The sequence below is a fragment of the Misgurnus anguillicaudatus genome, chromosome 9 (genome assembly GCF_027580225.2).
Source record: "Misgurnus anguillicaudatus chromosome 9, ASM2758022v2, whole genome shotgun sequence".
In the NCBI taxonomy this organism is placed as follows: Eukaryota; Metazoa; Chordata; class Actinopteri; order Cypriniformes; family Cobitidae; genus Misgurnus; species Misgurnus anguillicaudatus.
The window spans coordinates 31,775,892-31,795,982 of NC_073345.2; the positions used below are offsets into that span (position 1 = coordinate 31,775,892).

Sequence of the window (20,091 nt, forward strand, 5' to 3'; positions counted from 1 at the left end):
ACAGTCAAAAACAAAGAACAAGGCACCAATACACCAACAACTACAGGTGAGAGTCTTCCTACACATTCATCTACAGTATTTAATGTCATCAATATATCTGATTCATATAACAACTTAAGGTGAGATTATGTCACATAAGTTCAACTACTTCCGAATACCATTATTTTTTATTTTGAAGACACATTATTCTATTAATAATTGATCTCATTTCTTTAGTGGTCCCAACCACCAGTGTCCCATCAGCCATTGAGTATTCAGATCGTGTAATTGCATGAATATTTTTTAACTGAGCTCCAACAGTCAGAGCAAGTTGTGCATGGATGTTGTCAAAGCTTGTGATCAGACATAACAACATTTGTATGCTATTGCTAGCTACTGTTAACTAACAAATTTGGGATGTAAAAGAAATTAAAATCTTGATATTTGTTTAAATATGTGGACCTTGTTTTTGACTACAGGTTGCTTTTGCATTGGGCAAAGACGCAACCAAGGAGGTGATCAAGCAACATGCTCTGGAACACCTTAAACAAGTACCAGCAAGAAAGGGAGGCAGCAAACTTTTTAAATAGAAATAAAAGTCTTTTGAAGTGCATTGTGCTAGGTGGATTGATGTGTGATATTTGTTCATTGTTGTTATGCACCGCAGCATGAGTTCACTTTTGTTTTTATCATTTTTGAACACACGCCATGCCAGTAGAGTGTTGATGTCTTCATCAATTCCCCTTTTAACCTTTGTACATGTATGCATACACTATTTAAAACACAGAGAGAAATATATTGAGGTGTAAAAATATTTTGGTTTGACTTCCTGTCATCTTCCGGCCATTTTAGCGATTGCCATGGTAATTTAACCACAAAAGCTCAACGTCAGTCTCTAGTCAAGTGGGCTCTGTGTCTGTTCTTTGATCATGATGGTCTTCCTGTTTTTGATGGTCTTCCTGTTATTGTGACCACTCCCTTCCAAACACCATCGCTGTAAGAATATTCTTTAAACATGTTGAATAAAATGTATGATGTATGGTTGATCTTTAAATGGTCAGATTTTGTGGATCGGTGATAACCTGAACAGATTAAAATCTTATTATATACAGTATATATTTATATATGATCTTCCTTTCTAAGAAAAACAGCAGTAGTCAAAATAATCGTTGTGACATCACAGGCGGTCCTAAGAGGACAGCAAAACACGGCAGGGTTAACACCAAACAAACCACAGCTTAGTTTACTGAATTAACACATGCAGACTGCTGCCAAACCTTATAGCAATGAGAAATAAGATGATTTCTTTGAATAAAGTACACATGAGGTGTTAAGATGTTACAAAGTCTTTGTGGAGGTCAGCATTAAGAATTAATGAAGATTTAACTTAAATGATAATGTTAAACATTTATAGGGTAACATTAAAATAATTTACAGGTATTTTGGGACACTATATGTGTTTCGGGATTATTGCAAATTATTTGTTATAAAAACAGCAAATGTAAAATGGGTCATCATGTGAAGTTAAAGAAGAAGAGTGTTTCTAGTCTATTATTTAGTTTTTATTTTATGTTTATTTTGTAAAATAAACAGAATTAAAGGATTCAATCACCAAAAAACTCATTAGGGCCCGTTATTATTAGGAGTTATATTCCTAAATAATATTTTTGTGAAACACAAAAGAAGATATTTTACAAAATTTCAGTGCTCCTTTTCATATAACAATTAATAGGATGTAACAATAAGCAAGATCTTTATTTATCCAAAAAATGTTGCAGTGAAATATTTTAATCCTTTTTAAAGTTTTAGCAGAAGACACAAACACCACTTAACCTTTGTCCACACATACAATGAAACTTAAGGAAGTCATGTTACTTACTGTCTGTTTGTTTTATTGTGAGCGGATGTGTGTGTTAGTGTAGATGATCATTAGATGTTCAGAGATGAATTTTTCCTTTGTTCTGATCTCTGGTCTCATCTTTTCCTGCTTTTGCTCCAAAGGTACGTGCCACAACCAACCTAAACATTTACTTTAAAATACCTAACAGATATTAACACTCTTAAACCATTAACTCGCTAGACGATGAGCGTATTGAGATGAAGACCATAGTGAAGGAGAAATATCTGCTTTATGTTTGTTATGCCAGTATATAATTTGTGGCCTTGCAATATTACATTGACTTTTGCTGAATTACTTTTGTGGATAAATTGTTGGTTATGTAGTTGTGAAATATATAGTATTTTACATTGAACCCAGTCTCGTGGAGTTGTGTGTGGATGGCACGAAGTGTAGGGGTCGTGCAATATACGCCAAATTCCACTTTGGCATGCATGTGATGCGCCGGTCCTTCCCACTCACTGAAACGGCTTTTTTGTTGTTTTATTTATTGGTTTCTCAATTTTTTTGCTTTTTTTACCATTTTCGTTTGGGTTTAGGGTTAGAACTACTTTTTGTTATATAAAAATGACATCCTAACCCAAACTGCAACTCTAACCCCAACTCCAAGCGACCATGGAAACATGGAGAAACCTGTATATTAAATAACCTCCTTAAGCAAATCTCAAATCTATCCCAAGCGAAAACTGTTTAAAAATCAGAAAAAAATTGAGAAACAAATAGGTAAAACAACAAAAAAGATACACTGTTTGGGTGAGTGGGAGGGACTGGCGTATTATATGTATTGCACGATTTTTACACTTCGGGCTGTTTGTATGCATCTACATGAGACTGGGTAGGTTACATTATGATCACAAGTGTTTTTGATCTGCACTTGAGATTAATAGATTTATCTTTCGATGAAAACTACTAAAACTGATTATTTTTATGTTATATTAGTAATAATCAAAATTTCCATTACTTAGTAGGTTTCCAGCAGGCATATGACTGACCTTCAGTGTTGAAATGTGGTTGAAATAATGTCAGTTCTTATTTCAATGTTGAACAATGTTGATACAACACAAAAAAAAAAAAAAAAAAAAATGTTGATACAACAGTTAATGCTTTAGACGGTTGCAAAAGGTTAATAAAATGCTTAAAGCAACACCAAAGAGTTTTTTTTTTACCTTAAAATAACGTTTCCAAAAAAGTTTCAGTGGTTCATCCACACAAAACAGGGTGAATGGCACTTTCACATTCGCTTTGCAGCCCTCTATCGGCCAAAACCGCACTAAAGAAGTTTCTAACCGTCGGTTGTTCGAGTGAAAACTACAAAAACTTGCTTTACGGCAGACCTACAATCCAATCAGAGCCAGCTATGCTGCAGTATTTACGACAGTGGTAATGAACGATTACGCTTCTAACCTGTAGGGGGAGCAAAGAGCCAGAGTTCTTTAGTGTTGCTTTAAAATCAACGTTGAAATTTGCTTGAAATAATGTCAGTTGTTAAACGTTGAATCAATTTGCAAAATCAAAAGGTAATTCAACGTTATTCAACCTTGTCCTTCAACGTTGAAATGCCTGCTGGGTTTTATTAAGGATTTTAGTACATTAAAGTGCTTTAATTGTTTCTCATGCAAATGTTACATTTATAATTTCACATCATGTGACTATTTAAAAGGAATTGCAAATACAATTTGAGTTTTCTACTTGTGGCTGTAAAAACTGTGATATTATTCAAACGCAAATGCAAACGTACAATAATGCCAAATTTCAAATGGAAAAGCAAAGTTCATTTGCAATTGAATTTCTATGTCTTTCCAGTTAACACCATGCCATATTTTAATCTTAGTTGCAATTTACTATTTGCAATTTTCACTTTCACTGGCGTCGCGTAATGAGCCTCCCAAAACTCATTTCCCAGCATTTGCCTTTCCAATGCATGCACGTAAACCTGTCAATCACTGTTGGGGGGTGGGATTACAGGGCGTCTGAGCATCAAAGTCGACCACACTTTATGCTTGCACTTATATAAACAGCCACAAGGTGGAGCACAAGAAAAACTCAAATTATTTAAAAAATTGCTCTACCACTGAGTTATGCAATTTTGTATTTTCAGTCACATGTCTGTATGAGGAGATATCTGTAAATCAGAGCCCAAACAACATTACTGTGAATGAATCTGAATCTGCTGAAATCTCCTGCTGCTGGACAAAGACAACATTTGATGTTAAAGTTGTTTGGCTTAAGAATGAGAGAAGAGTTTCAGGAGAACCTCATGTGTATCAAAAGTCTCCAGTGGAGAACTGCAGTACTCTACACATCACAAACATAACTCCAAATGACACAGGAGAATATGTATGTAAAGTGATACAAGACATACCAATCCTGCGTCACTTTATTGGAAGTAAAACCATCTTAACAGTCATTTACAAAGAACAAAGCACCAAGACACCAACAACTACAGGTGTGAGTCTTCCTCCACATTCATCTACAGTATTTGATGTCATCAATATATCTGATTCAAAAACTCAAGAGATGTTACAGATAATGTCACACAAGTTCAAGTACTTCCCAATACCATTACAGTTTTAAAAGGCCAGTTTTGAAAACATGTAATATTATGCTATTAATAATTAATTTAACTTTGTTTTACAGACAGTGTTTATCTCACTTCTTCAGTGGTCCCAGTAACCACCAGTGTCCCATCAGCCAGTGAGTATATTCAGAGCGCCTAATGTTTTATCTGAGATAATACATTAAAACATTGATTTATTAATATCATTTCAGTCATGTCAACTCTATGAATAAACTTCCAACATGTTATTAAATATGACAAGGACCAGCTCCGCTTACACAGCTGATGCATGGTTTACTAGTGCAGACATGTTGCTCCTGCATAATTCAATGTCTGTATATCATATAATTGTTGATTATAAATGTATGTAAGCATAGTAAGCGTGCAAGGCTGACAGATTACCAGAAGAGAGTCTTTCAGCTCACTTTAAATTTGTAAGGTGATTGGCAGATCACATATTTGTCGGGGTTGAGACGGGAGACAAGAGAACCCAAGCACAGGCGATGTCGGGGAGTGAACATTGAACATTTATTAACATAAGAACATGAAAACAAAAGCCCACAAGGGGGCAAAACTAAATAAAACTTGCTCTATACAAAACACTGACACAACATGATAACCAAGACTAAGATGAAACACTAAACTGAATGAACAATGAGGACTCCATGACATGACACGTATGAACACAGTGAACCAGCACAAGACAAGAGACAAGAGGAGATTAAATAGGGGAACTAAACGAGGCCAACACAGGTGAGTGGGTTAACTAATAATGAATAATTAACAAGGAGAACAAGGGGGCGGGGACTAGGAACGAGACACAAGAGGCACATGACCCAATATACAAGGCCATGAGCCTCCACATGTAACAAGAGGCTGTCAGAACCCTGCCATCACGATAAAACATAAATATAAAACAAGGCTCTTATGGCAGAGTCCTGACAATATAAACAACTAGAAAACGTGCAATTTGTAAGATATTTGAAGTGAAATATCCAAAAACCACTAGGCCAATGTTATATATTTTGTCCAGCTGATTACTATCAATATCTCTAATGTTTTCAACTACTTGTAAATCATGAGAAAATTACCGTTCTAAACATTGACACGGGGCAGTGCAGTCTCCTGTCAGTGATGTAAATATCCATATGACCCTTTGTCACCGCCTTTACTGACGTAAAAACCACATGACAACAGTGTCGTGGACAAATGCTGAAGTATGCGTTAGCGCCTGTCGGGTTACCCGCTTGTTTATGGGCTACGATTACTCTTTACTGTCAGCAAAGACAGCTCCCGTAAGCGTACGGGCCAACCAAATGACCCAAGAAGAGTTTGGAACAAGACGAGAAAAAGAATGAGGATCAATATCTGTGTTGCATTATCTGGATAGAGAGAGCTTCGTGACAACATTTAACTAGACAGAGATGCTGATCTTGCTTGTGTTATATGCAACGGGTGAGTTGTTTTGATTCGTAACCCTTCAAAAATCGTATGCTATTATATCAATCACAAGATTAGTGTGTAGACTGTTATCAGTACGTCTTCCCGCAGATGATATAATGCACATCAAGAAATATTGTACTGCAACATAACATTCAATAGTGTTTTGTCAAAATGGTCATTTTTATGGAGTTTTGTACCATAATTTTACATCATAACCTCACGATAAGATTTGTACTGTCAATACATTATGTGAAAAATCATTGTAGATTGTAAGTTTGAACACTTAATTCTGTGCTGTGTTAACACACCATCGAATTTGGACTTATACTGTAACATCTATGACTAACAATTTAGTTTTGAACATTAAATGAAACTTTACATAGTGAAATAAAACAATGTCATCAAATGCAACATTTATAAGACTTGATTATCTTATCCGTCAACGTGATTTCTCGTTCACGTCTGATTGATGGCCATCAGCGGTTGAGTTAAAGTCTACAAATCCCTTAATTCCACGCTGCTTCAGAGCGTCATTAATCTACGTCATTGTTATTATTTTGCTTGTTTTGCCGCCCTCTAGTGGTGAATTCTACGTATTCCACTTTTAAAGGCGGGGTACATGATCTCTGAAAGCCAATGTTGACATTTGAAATCACCTAAACAAACACGCCCCTACCCCAATAGAATCTGGACCTTCTGTTGATAGACCCTCCCCACACATATGCAACCCAGGCAACGATGTCGGTAAGTAGACACGCCCCTTACTGCTGATTGGCTACAAGTATGTTTTGGTACTTGGCCCGACTCCAAAGCGTTTTTCAAAAATCATGCACCTCCCCTTTTGTATGTAATATAGCATAAAGAGATTCATGAATGTATACAAAATCTTTATGTAATTTTTTAATTAAAAAGTGTTTGAACTAATTGTCAAATGTGTAAACTTTTTTTTTAAAGAAAAGCCAGTTTTGATAGACCATCCGAAGACAAATTCAGAAGATAAGACCTCTTTGGATGGACATTTTGTGGACTCTTCAAATGAAAGTAGGATTATATAATTTATTCGTGTACAGTGATACCACAGAGAAAATTACATATCTAATAAAACTTTTCTAGGTTTGCAGATTTAGATGAGTTTTTTCTTCGCAGGTGAAGTTGTGGTCATTTACATTTTCAGATGTTTGCCATTTTTAACTCTGGTGGCGGCATTCTTTTACCTAAACAGAGATGATAAAAGAGCCATCACATCAAAAACAGGTAAGTGTGTAACACACCCAACACAAACTCATTGAATATTGAACAACTGCTGACTTCAACATTCAGGGTATGAGTGTATTAAAGGTGTCGTAGAATGGAAAACTGTATAGGTATAGATGAATAATACGAGCTCTGTACATGGTAATAAAAAACTATTGTGAGCCTCAAATACATTTGTTTTCTCATTCTTATGTAAATCTCATGCATGCAAAAGACCGCTGGTAAACAGGCCAATGTCAACATAACACCAACTGTGATGTTACAGTCGAGATGTACGCCCCAACATTAAATTAAGTACAATGTTGTTACAATGCAACAAAGTTGCGACTGCTGAGTTAGCGCTATATGCTAGATAATGCTACACTCAGCTAAAGGATTAAGGTTCAATTTCTCATTAATGCAATTATCTAATCAACCAATCACATGGCAGTTGCGTCAATGCATTTAGGGGTGTGGTCCTGGTCAAGACAATCTCCTGAACTCTAAACTGAATGTCAGAATGGGAAAGAAAGGTGATTTAAGCAATTTTGAGCGTTGCATGGTTGTGGGTGCCAGACGGGCCGGTCTGAGTATTTCACAATCTGCTCAGTTACTGGGATTTTCACGCACAACCATTTCTAGGGTTTACAAAGAATAGTGTAAAAAGGGAAAAACATCCAGTATGTGGGAGTCCTGTGGGGGAAAATGCCTTGTTGATGGTAGAGGTCAGAGGAGAATGAGTTGACTGATTCAAGCTGATAGAAGAGCAACTTTGACTGAAATAAACACTCGTTACAACCGAGGTATGCAGCAAAGCATTTGTGAAGCTACAACACGCACAACCTTGAGGAGGATGGGCTACAACAGCAGAAGACCCCACCGGGTACCACTCATCTACACTACAAATAGGATAAAGAGGCTACAATTTGCACAAGCTCACCAAAATTGTTGAAAAATGTTGCCTGGTCTGATGAGTCTCGATTTCTGTTGAGACATTCAGATGGTAGAGTATTATTGTTTTTAAACAAATTTACAAGTTTTTTAAACAAATTTACAAGTTTTTTAACAAATGTACAATTTTTTTAACAAATTTACAAGTTTTTTAACAAATTTACAATGAGTGAACAAATTTACAAGTTTTTTAAACAAATGTACAAGTTTTTTAAACAAATTTACAAGTTTTTTAAACAAATGTACAAGTTTTTTTTTAACAAATTTACAATGAGTGAACAAATTTACTAGTTTTTTTTAACAAATTTAGAATGAGCAAACAAAATTACAAGTTTTAAAACAAATTTACGTTTTTACGGAAAGGGTAGGTATACAATACGCTGATGTCACGCATCCGAGCCTCCGGTGGGAAGAAACCTGGAAGTATAAAATCGTAATCTTTTAAAAATTATTCAGATCATATCATCGAAGAAGTAACGCACCCTTGATTCCTCTGAAGTGTCCTCCTGGGTTTGAGTTCACAGCACCATGTAAACAAACTCACGCTGCCCCATTTCAGTCTATGTAACCCCGGAAGCGAACGAACAATGCAGTCCTGATTAAAAAGTTTGGAGCCCTCTCTCCTGTTGTCTTTAATATAATGAGAAAGTCAGTGAATTATTTTGATAACTGCCATCCAAAACATGTTTCACTTACCTGAAAATAAGGTCCAATATCCCTTTGAGTCACTCGGGAATCGATGAAAGGTTATATATTATCACTCTCTTTCCGTTAATAGGATGTACAGCCTTATACACAACATCGCATTCCCAACTCTCATGAGATTCACAGTGATACTTCCGGGTTTCTTCCCACCAGAGGCTCAGATGCGTGAAGTCAGCGAACAAAATGACAAGTTTTAAAACAAATTTACGTTTTTTACGGAAAGGGTAGGTCCTTTCCGTAAAAAACGTAAATTTGTTTTAAAACTTGTAATTTTGTTCACTCATTGTAAATTTGTTTAAACACTTGTAAATTTGTTTTAAAAAAATTAAATTTGTTCACTCATTGTAAATTTGTTAAAAAACTTGTACTTTTGTTCGCTCATTGTAAATTTGTTTAAACACTTGTAAATTAGTAAAAAAACTTGAACATTTGTTCCCTCATTGTAAATTTGTTAAAAAACTTGTAAATTTGTTAAAAAAAAACATGTAAATTTGTTAAAAAAACTTGTACATTTGTTTTTAATTTACCATTGTAATTTATTTTTGCCTTTCCAGGCCACGGTAGTCACCATATCTCAATAGAGCATCTTTGGGATGTGGTGGAACGGGAGCTTCGTGCCCTGGATGTGCATCCCACAAATCAACTGCAAGATGCTATCCTATCAATATGGGCCAACATTTCTAAAGAATGCTTTCAGCACCTTGTTGAATCAATGCCACGCAGAATTAAGGCAGTTCTGAAGGCAAAAGGGGGTCAAACACAGTATTAGTATAGTGTTCCTAATAATCCTTTAGGTGAGTGTATATGCTAGCGTTTAGGCGGAAGTTCTATTGACGTTACAGTTACAATTTGCAGGTCCATATATTGAAAAAAACACAAACTTACCACTCAGAAACTCCCATTAACAATCTCCAAACAACTAATTATTCTTTAAATTCGGTTTTGTCTTATACAGGCTAAAATAAGATTTGTTTACACACACAGAGAGCTACTGAAATGAGCTGCTCTGAGAAACAGCCAATCAGAGCAGAGCGCAACATTATTATTCATGACCCTTTCAAATAAGTTAATAATTAGTCATTTTATTCCAAGGGCAAATCCTAGGGTTGTAAATGGACATGTAAAGCTGTCTTTGCACTTAATAAAGCCACAAACCCTCTATGTAGATATCAGAAAGCAATTTAACAGATTATTTCAGTACATTCTTTGGCACCTTTAAATCTAACATTTACATTATGCATGACACATTTACATTTGTGTCCCTTTTTCTAAAAAGATAAAGTGTGTCATATAAGAGTCACTCACTAACATTTTGTGCACTCCGTCTATCATGGTTTGGACAAACAGATTTTCTCTGTAAGTTAAACCAACACTGTTATGTCTGCCTCAGTCGAGCTGCTCAAACAAACATTGCGGTGTCGTTTGGTGGTGTGATAAAAACAGAACTCACTGACTTTACATGTTCATGGTTTCTCTTTTTAGATCAATGTGCAGTAATATCAGAAGAGCAACCGAAGGAAGATGTGGAATCAGGAGATAAATGCAGAAATGACACTGAAGATGTGAAACTGGGTGTGATAGCTTCTGTGGAGGAGGAAGATGATATTACCACAGAGAAACCTGAAAGTTCAGTGGAAAACAAAGAGGAGAAAGTAAAAGTAATTCTGGACACTGAAGGTGTGACGGTTCAAACATCTAATAATGAAGAAGTTCCTGCTACTACTGTTGGCGACATTGTGGTTTCAGCTCTCTGACAGGCAGGGTTATCTGATCGATGATGTCACTTCCTGTATGCTCGTTTGCTGTATTAATCGTTTGCAAAGCAAAAGCTACTTTAATTCAGAATTAGTAATATTCAAACTGTTACGTGATAATAAAAATGTGGCTTGTAAGTGCATAAATCTGACTCATGTTGTGTTTTTATATGGTTGAGTCTGAGGGTAGAGGAAAGAGTTAGAGATCGGTGTTGTGGTTAACTCAGAGCTCAACTGTGACAAAGTTAGCGGTGTGAGGGAGGGTCAGAGGAAAGCTGGGGTTGTGTCATATGTTTGATGTAGGAGTAAGGCAAAGTTTAGACTAAACAGATGCTTAAAAATGAAGCGTTCCTGTAAACTCCTGTGTGGGATCCTTATGTCATGCCTTTGTTTTAGAGGTAAGATACACAGACACAAAATATAATGAGAATATATCATATACTGTAAATTAAATGTTTGTATAGGGGTGAGGATGAATTCTATCTTTCGGCATTCAGCGGGATACTGTTTCTATCCTTTTTATGTTTTTCTGGACCATTTTAATCCATTTAATTTTGTAAATGCAGTGAATAGGTCGTAAGATTAAACCGTGATTGGTGTAAATGTTCACTTTAACATAAATAGTAAGTTACAGATTTTTGAAGGGTTTACAGCATTATAAAGAATGTTAAATATTTAAAATGTTTATGATGTGCCACTAAAAGTATTATATGCACTAATCAGGTTGCAGTAAAATTGTTTAATTAATTTAAAAGTCACTAAAATGCATCCACTTTGAAGCTCTTGTTCTTTGCGACTTGTAAAATAATGTATATGTTTCTAAATAAAATTTTTGGCAATACCAGCAAATGTGTGTGATGTGGAGAGGTTTAAGAAATCCAACAGTTGAATTAAAAAAATGTATTGCTTTATTATGCGTATCGGCACACATTACTAACATTACATTAGGGTTAAAATGTATAAAAAATCCTTATGGTTGTTGGGTAACAATAACCCATTTATAACCCAATGGTTGGTTCTGTCCAATATTTACCCATACATAACAAAAAACTACTTCCATTTTGCTCAACGCACCTTATTGATTTTGTGAAGTTGCACTGAACACCATACAACATATTTCTAAATGTACCATCAAGTAAAATTAATGTGTTTAGTCAAAACTTTAAAGTAATTTAGAGCAAAATACCACAAATATAATGAATATACAGTGTCAAAGCGTGCATGTGTAGTATATAATCACCCCAAAAACTATTAAAGCATATTGAAGAAACAAATAGCATTCAAAAAGATGAACGCTAAACGTTATTTATTTATGTTTCATATTTGTGACCCTGGACCACAAAAAAAAGTCATAAGTCGGGCACTGTAAAAAATGTCTGCAGAAATTACAGTATTACTGGGTATTACCGGCAACTAGCTGCCAGTAACTTACTGTAGATTTTACATTTATGTTATTTACTGGCAACAGTTTGTTCAAAGTAAAATAAACATGAAACATTTTCAGTCTTTATCTTCTACAGTAAGTTACTGGCAACCAGCTGCATAATTACAGCTAATTTTTACATAATTACATTACAATTTCAGTTGTAACAATAGCCAATAAAACATTGCATGGGTCAAAATTGTAGATTTTTTTGCCAAAAATCATTAGGATATTAAGTAAAGATCATGCTCCATAAAGAAATTTTTTTGTAAATTTCCTACTGTGTATATATCAAAATGTAGTTATCATTAGTAATATGTGTTGCTAAGGACTTTAAAGGCAATTTTCTCAATATTTAGATTTTTTGCCTTCTCAGATTTCAGATTTTTAAATAGTTGTATCTCGGCCAAATATTGTCATGTCCTAACAAACATCATATGTCTTCATATTATTTCTTCAGCTTTTAGATGATGTATACATTTTAATTTAAAAAACATTGACCCTCATGACAGGTTTTGTGGTCCAGGGTCACGTTTATCTGGACTATGATATTTTATCTTCACCGACCTTTAGTCGCATTCACCTTTAGACATGAGAACTATCTGTTAGCGCTTTCACTTTAAATTCACATCTACGATCAACATTTCATTCATGTGGACTCTTATTACTGTACATTGAAACCACCTTGCATAATGCTTTTTAAAATCTACATTAATGACAGGATGGCATCTTAAAATAAAATTTCACAAATTAGGATATTCTTCTGCAATTTTTAAACCAATGTTTAATAAAATTAGATTTGTGCATGAAATTTGTAAGACAGATGCACACGGTGATCACTGAATCGGCTCACTGCATCTCTGTTAAACAATTTTAACAGTGGCAATAACCCATGTGTTTTATTTTGTATTTCTCAGTCACAGGTCTGAAAGAGGAGATATCTGTGATTCAGAGCCCAAACATCATTACTGTGAATGAGGGAGAATCTGCTGAAATCTCCTGCTGCTGGACAAATACAACATTTGATGTTAAAGTTGGTTGGTTAAGGAATGGGACAAAAGTTTCAGCAGAAATACAGATGTATCAAAAGTCTCCAGTGGGAAACTGCACTACTCTATACATCACAAACATAACTCCAAATGACACAGGAGAATATGTATGTCAAGTGACCCGAGACATACCAATCCTGCGTCACTTTACTGGAAGTAAAACCAACTTAACAGTCATTTACAAAAAACAAAGCACCAAGACATCAACAACTACAGGTGAGAGCATTCCTCCAAATTCATTTACAGCATTTAAGAATATATAAATTAACACAAAATATTTTTAATCATCGTATACAGGCAATGTTACATCAAGTGTTACATCAAGTGTTCGACCACCTTCCATCAAGAAAAACGTTGAATCTTCACATTTGACTCTGTCTTTATCTCTGGCCGCTGCTGTCGGCCTGTTGACTCTCTGTTTGATCTTTACTGTCTGCAAGATGAGAAACTCCTGTAAAAAATCAGGTACACTTCATTTGAAATCTGAGATGCATTACTGCCAAAGTACATATATCAAATCTTGAAGTATAGTGTTTGCTGAATATCTACTCCATTGTTTAATAGATGAGAGACTTTTTATTTACTTACATATTTATATTTACATACTTTATATTATCTATTAAACATAGGATATAAAAGCAATGTGCTGTTACGTCTGTATATCAGCGCGTACTAGGCATCACATGCATGCTGCTATGCGGCTGTAACATTCATTTCTTGCATAAATGAATATACTGTATGTATACACAAACAAACTGTTCATTTATTATTCGTTTTAATGAAGGGTTTTACATTTATTACCACAGCCAGGGCTCCCATGATCATGGAATATCTGGAATATCATGGAATTTTAAAAGGTCTTTTCCAGATATTGAATGTCAGGGATTTTTGTTTGTTGCTTTAAATTTTAGTTTCAATTTATCAAAATGTAATCCACTTGTAAACTTGTGATGTGAGGAATACCATTACTGGGTCTAAGCCTCTGCTGACTACAGTTTAAACAGCTGTTTAGTCATTTTACACATTTAAGCTACATTTTTATAAACTCACGGTGTATACTACCTTATCCAGGCTCATGGCATCATGGAAATTCAACTTTTTAGTCAGTGAAAGTCAGGGAATTTGACATTTGATTTAGATTGGGAACCCTGCACAGCACGGACACTTTAAAACAAACACAAAAATGTATGATTTACAGCGTATGATGCAAGGGCATGTAAAATGAAAAATAACGCAGCCCATGTCGAAACCTTGCTGTGTGAGTCGTCTTTAATGTCTTCACCTGTCAGATGTTGTATCTGTGTGGCCTCCTGCACAAGAAGTACAAACAAAGCAAAAGACAACACTATAAAGTACATGAGACCTGTTTACAACAATGCCTTTGAACATCCACACTGCAAAATTGGACTTTCTTATTTTGTATTTTTGTCTTGTTTTCAGTACAACTATCTAAAAATTCTTAAATTAAGATATGCAAATGACCTAAGAAAATGAGTACAATTTAAATATACAATTTAAGTGAATGTGTGCTTAAAACAAGCAAAAACTTCTGCCAATGGGGTGAGAATTTGTTCTTGAATTAAGTCTTTAAGAAAAAAGATAATTTATTTCAAGATTTTTTTCTCACCCCCTTGGCAGATATTTTTGTTTTGTTTTAAGGATACATTCATTTTGTCTAAAAACTAGACTTATTTTCTTAGGTCATTTTGCTCATAAAGAAAATACATATTTAAACATCATTTTTTGTAGTGCAAAACATTTACCTGAGTGTTGTTATAGGTGTCTTATGGATCTGTTAGATAAGAGCAATCGTAGTAGGATTTAGAAAGTCAAGTCCTATATTAATGACAAAGTCACCCAATCAAAACCATCCTTGATGTATTTTTACAGATCGAGTGGTCATTCACCAGACCCCTCACAGTGATGGAGAGGAGCATGAAAATAATGAGTCGGAGGAGCTGAACTCAAACTCTTCACGAGGATCTCTACAATGGGTAAGTACCATCTTAAGTCAAATGCTGTTTTAAGTTGGAATTTAATAATAGTGTACTCCATACTTTACAGTATACATTTCAAAATGAGTGTGCTACATTACCTTAATATCTTGTATGTTCACTTGTACACTTTTTATGACAAATGTTACATCTGGCATGTTTGGCAAATGTGTATAAATTGTTCAGAAAGAATGCCAATCCCCCTAGGACAATAGTAATAGACTAACTATAAAGATAAATAATTTTATATTTAAGAGAATAGTGGAATCCATATCACAACTATAAAGACAATGATACAAGGAATGATATTGTTACTTTCAGAGTGATTTTTTCCAGCTGATAACCAATGAAACATTGACATCCAATCAAAATCCATTCGATAAATTGACTTTAAAATGTGAAACCACAGCATGCGTCCTTAGAATAAACAACAGTATTATATGTTGGTGTGGGTTTAATCCATGGAAAAGACCAGATATGCTCAATTAATAAAAAAAGTAAAAAATTAAAATTCGGGAACCTCTCTTTAGAGTTGTAATATATACTACGTAAGAAATATTAGTAATAATAATTGATGATGGACGTTGAATTATTCGAAAATAATTCCCCCCCAGGTGGTAATGTGGCACGGCATGAAGCAGATAGCCATTAAACCGCGGGAGTTCATTATTTTTGGATAATTCAAAGGAACGAAGTGGCCGTTACACCTCGGGTGTGCATTATTTTTCAATAATTCAACAACCCGGAATAATTAATAATAATAATTGAAAAAGACAACAATAATAAAGCAAAAGACAACACTAAATATATAATTGATATATAATTATTTTCAAATAATTGACAGACGTTGAATTATTCGACTCCGCTTCGCGTCGTGGCCACATCACCACCTTGGATGTGCATTATTTTTTAACAATTCAACGGCCCGGAGTAAATTATTCCGCTTATACTACGGTTACCAAACCTCAGGACATCGATCACATAATATATTTGAAGGGATTTGTCTGGTTTTTGTACTTAAATCGCTATTGTGAGTAGGACTATTTCTTCCACGTCTTATCACACGGCTATTTTGCTTGTTCCAAAACGTCATTTTAAAGCTGACAATGGAGGCTTGAGCCGTTGATAGCATTCTAATGCAGTTATGAATGAAGTTTTTAGAAAGAGAGCGAGAGCGACATAGACTCAGAGAGAGAAAGAAGGAAAGAGAGAGAGAGAAAGAGAGAAAAAGATTGTGTGAACGAGGCTACCTCTGTGCGTTTCTAAACAACAGCGCTGTTATTGCTTCTGAAAATCGTCTGTCATGTTGTTTTTGTTAGTCTGTTATTACAGTTAACTATGCGAAGTGATGTAATGCGGTCAAGAGAGCTGCCTGGAACTACGTTCGTCGTGTGTGACGCAGAAAATAATGGCACACCTCAGAACATTCATCAGCCAATCAGATTCAAGCATTCAACGGACCCATAGTATAATTCCGCTTATACCACGGTTACCACAATAATTTCTAAGAAATTGCTCTGGTGGTTATTTTTAGACATTTAACAGGTAAGGTGTGCGTTTTACAGAAAAACAATCAACACCCATGGAACATTTCTTAACCAATCAGCATTAAACAGGCCTGTGGTATAAAGTGCTTTGGTTTACACGCTGAATAAGCGGCGCTTCACATTTCACGTCTAAAACTGAAAATGCGACCACGCCACTTTTTCTCCTTGTTTCCAACGCGCTTTTGTGCTCCCGTAGCGTCTGCTGTTGCTAAGCAACCTAAGTGTCGCGTGACGTTATGCCAAGCACCCACCGGCGGAAAAAAAAAATCCAAAATATATTTATATTCAACCAAACAATCGGAAAACGCAACCCAGCACGTTAAATTACAAGATAACGGGTCAAGTCCGTTCTTTTTTGACCCAATGTTGGGTTGAAATGAACCCAGCATTATCTTCATAGTTATTTTCCCTTGTGTAAAAAAATGGTAATTTGAATTCAAATAGATAGCAAGATATTTTTCCAGCTATTCGTCTGGTAAATAATAGAGTTAAAGCCCTGCTTGAGTTCAAACATGATGCCATAATGTATAATATCTGAGTAACATTTGTAATTCCCGCATGAGTTTTGAGATTCAAAGTGCATTGATGTGTCACATTGCTTTTCCTCATTTCTTCTGTGCACTTTTATGTGACATCTCTCCCATATTCTGATGAAACTTTCATTATAACATCCATATTTCAGACGATGAGAGTTTGACTGATGTTCTTTCTGTCTTTACAGTATCAAGTTCCTGTTTACTGGTCTTATTTTGATGTACAGAGAGATAAAGAAGAAGCTGACCAAGCACAAGCAGAATAAAGACCATTTTAGTCATTGGTTTGTACAGTATCTCTCTTTCTCTCTCTGTCAGTTGTGAGAGTATTTTTGTAAATATTAGAGTCAGATTTGAAAGATAAAGTGAAAATCTTTTGATTTTAATCTCACCGCTCACGTGTGCTGTCCGCATGTGGTGCAATGTTAGATTTTTGTTTCTTTCATTACAAGCCTGTTATCAACGTAATCACAATGTTATCATGTATCACATATTTTGTGAGATGTATGATACTCCATAATGTAAGCAAAAGGTGTTTGGTTTTATTTATTGGGCTATGGTTAGACATCTATTCAATCTTAGCCTAGACATCTGGGCTGGACACCAGATGTCTTTTAAACGCAATTTGCTTGCTTGGAAATTAATTCAATTGTATTTCAAACTAATACACGCTGCCCAGGTCTTCAGATGTTTATTTAAGTTTTATTCTGTAAATACAACACAGACAGCTATGTATATATTTTTTATACATTTTTTTTACTTGTCTGTGAGATTCACTTTCATTTTGAGGTCGCTGTTGACATTTACAATAAAAGTCTGTGAAAAGCATCAAGCGTGAGACGTGTCTTCACACAGATAGACAGATGCTGCAGGGTGGAAACTCTGGTGGTCTGGAGAGGTCAGTGACAGGAAACGGAAACTGCAGACGGGTTATCTGTCGACCTTCTTTGCAACCTGCTGTTTAACAAAAAACAAAGCAGTTAAATCAAACCACAGCTCTCATTATATCCTAGTCAAATAGATTAAACATGTCATTTATTCAGTAATTGTTTATAAGCATATATTCAGATTGTATTAATCAAACCCACAACAGAGGTTGTGCATGGTGAGCACAACAGCAATGTTTTTCAAACACAACCTTGTTGGCCTTTAAACAATTGAAATGTTACGCTGTCAAAAAAAAAAGATTTACCCCATCTGTACCCTTTATGATAAAGTCCACCTATTAGTACCTCCGAGGTATACATGTCGGTACCAAATACAATGGGTACTGGCCCAGTGCCATATTTATATAAGGTTGTTGTATTTGCATTGGTGTGAATGACCTAACCACATTTCACTGCCATGCGGCGTGTGAACTTTTCTCAGAGGTTTGTCACACTTCGTTAAAATAGATGCAATACGTGTGAGAAAGCGTTGGTGAGTTTCGTCTGTGGTCATTGCCATTTAGTTGTGTCACTTCTGGTGCCAATTATGGAGTGATGCAAGAAATTAACTTTAGCTAATATTTTTTAAACATTTGGTTCAAGACGAAAAGTGAACACTTTTGTGTGACTTTTTAAGTATGGAGTGCTCATTAAACACAATGAAGTGTAGGTTATGTTCGATACAGTTTACTGTGATCTCTGACATCATTGAGACTACACATTTTTATATATATCTTTATTTAAGGTCATGATCTCTATATATGCACAACATCTTTTATGGAAAGTCTCTCCACTTAGCAGCCATATTTGCAGCGCCTCAGGGCAACTACTGTTATTGTGCAAAGGCCACCACCAGTTTTGTTATTTTAGCAAAGTTTTAATGATTTATACACTCCATATACACTCACCTAAAGGATTATTAGGAACACTTGTTCAATTTCTCATTAATGCAATGTTGTAATGGATGTTTTCTCTGCACACTTTAGGCCCCTTAGTGCCAATTGGGCATCTTTTAAATGCCACAGCCTACCTGAGCATTGTTTCTGACCATGTCCCTCCCTTTATGACCACCATGTACCCATCCTCTGATGGCTACTTCCAGCAGGATAATGCACCATGACACAAAGCTCAAATCATTTCAAATTGGTTTCTTGAACATGACAATGAGTTCACTGTACTAAAATGGCCCCCACAGTCACCAGATTTCAATCCAATAGAGCATTTTTGGGATGTGGTGGAACTTGAGCTTCGTGCCCTGGATGTGCATCCCACAAATCTCCATCAACTGCAAGATGCTATCCTATAAATATGAGCCAAGATTTCTAAAGAATGCTTTCAGCACCTTGTTGAATCAATGCCATGTAGAATTAAGGCAGTTAAAAGTGAAAGGGGGTCAAACACAGTATAATCCTTTAGGTGAGTGTATATGATTCATTCTCTCGGAACAAACATAATTTCATAGAAATCATTGAAATTAATTTGAAAGTCCCCATAATACTTTGTTAATTTGCACTTACGTTTATGCATTAATTGATTTATTCAATGCAACTTACAGTGCAAACAATGTATCCACGAGGTTCACATTGCAAATTGTAAAGGAAATCTGTATTTGCTCAGTTCATGTGAAAACTCTGTATAATCAGACTGTAAGTCAATCTGTTTATCTGTCGTTGTCAGTTTCACCTGTGTCCGCTGTGATAAAAGACACCTGCATATTGATTGTGTGTCTTCACATGGTGTAATAATAGATGTCTCTCTCACTCCTACATTTGTCACTTAGAGTAATAGAAACTCAGGCACAATAACAGACTCACTCAATAAACTGCATTATGCCAACCTGACAAATGTTTGTGTCTTGTAATATTCTCTCTCTATATATATATAAATGCACACACACATACAGACATATACAGTGACAAGACAGCCTGGTCTCACTGTTAATACGTAGTATTTACACGTAACATTAAACAACAAAAACGTATTTTTTGTACGTTTAAAAGATGCTAAAACGTACAATGTAGACGTATTTACAACATTTAAACGTAGCATTATTACGTTTTGACAGTTAATAAACGTAAAACATTAACGTATCTTTCATTC

At 35.3% G+C, this 20,091-nt stretch overlaps 1 protein-coding gene across 2 annotated transcripts; it reads left to right on the forward strand.

The window, feature by feature from the left end:
- Positions 1-1,848: 1,848 nt before the first annotated feature.
- On the forward strand, positions 1,849-17,961 carry LOC129423945 (uncharacterized). 2 transcript variants are annotated; one of them, XM_073871486.1, is made up of 10 exons: positions 1,849-1,980; positions 3,975-4,322; positions 4,514-4,570; positions 6,831-6,917; positions 7,023-7,130; positions 10,248-10,917; positions 12,860-13,207; positions 13,289-13,456; positions 14,882-14,985; positions 17,254-17,961. In XM_073871486.1, exons 1-6 carry the CDS (start codon positions 1,902-1,904, stop codon positions 10,517-10,519), a joined length of 951 nt encoding a protein of 316 aa, XP_073727587.1. In that variant the 5' UTR covers positions 1,849-1,901; the 3' UTR covers positions 10,520-10,917; positions 12,860-13,207; positions 13,289-13,456; positions 14,882-14,985; positions 17,254-17,961. The 2 variants fall into 2 exon arrangements, with proteins under 2 accessions (XP_073727587.1, XP_073727588.1); XM_073871487.1 differs by lacking the exons at positions 4,514-4,570; positions 6,831-6,917; positions 7,023-7,130; positions 10,248-10,917; positions 12,860-13,207 and having other exon boundaries at positions 1,850-1,980; positions 17,254-17,955.
- Positions 17,962-20,091: the final 2,130 nt, after the last annotated feature.

What these genes read in the sequence shown, in the direction of transcription:
- LOC129423945 (XM_073871486.1), top strand. Translation starts at nt 1,902, where the DNA reads ATGATCATTAGATGTTCAGAGATGAATTTTTCCTTTGTTCTGATCTCT. An exon ending in TTCCTGCTTTTGCTCCAAAG is followed by an intron (nt 1,981 to 3,974) that starts GTACGTGCCACA and finishes TTGTATTTTCAG; the next exon opens with TCACATGTCTGTATGAGGAG. An exon ending in CACCAGTGTCCCATCAGCCA is followed by an intron (nt 4,571 to 6,830) that starts GTGAGTATATTC and finishes TTTTTTTTAAAG; the next exon opens with AAAAGCCAGTTTTGATAGAC.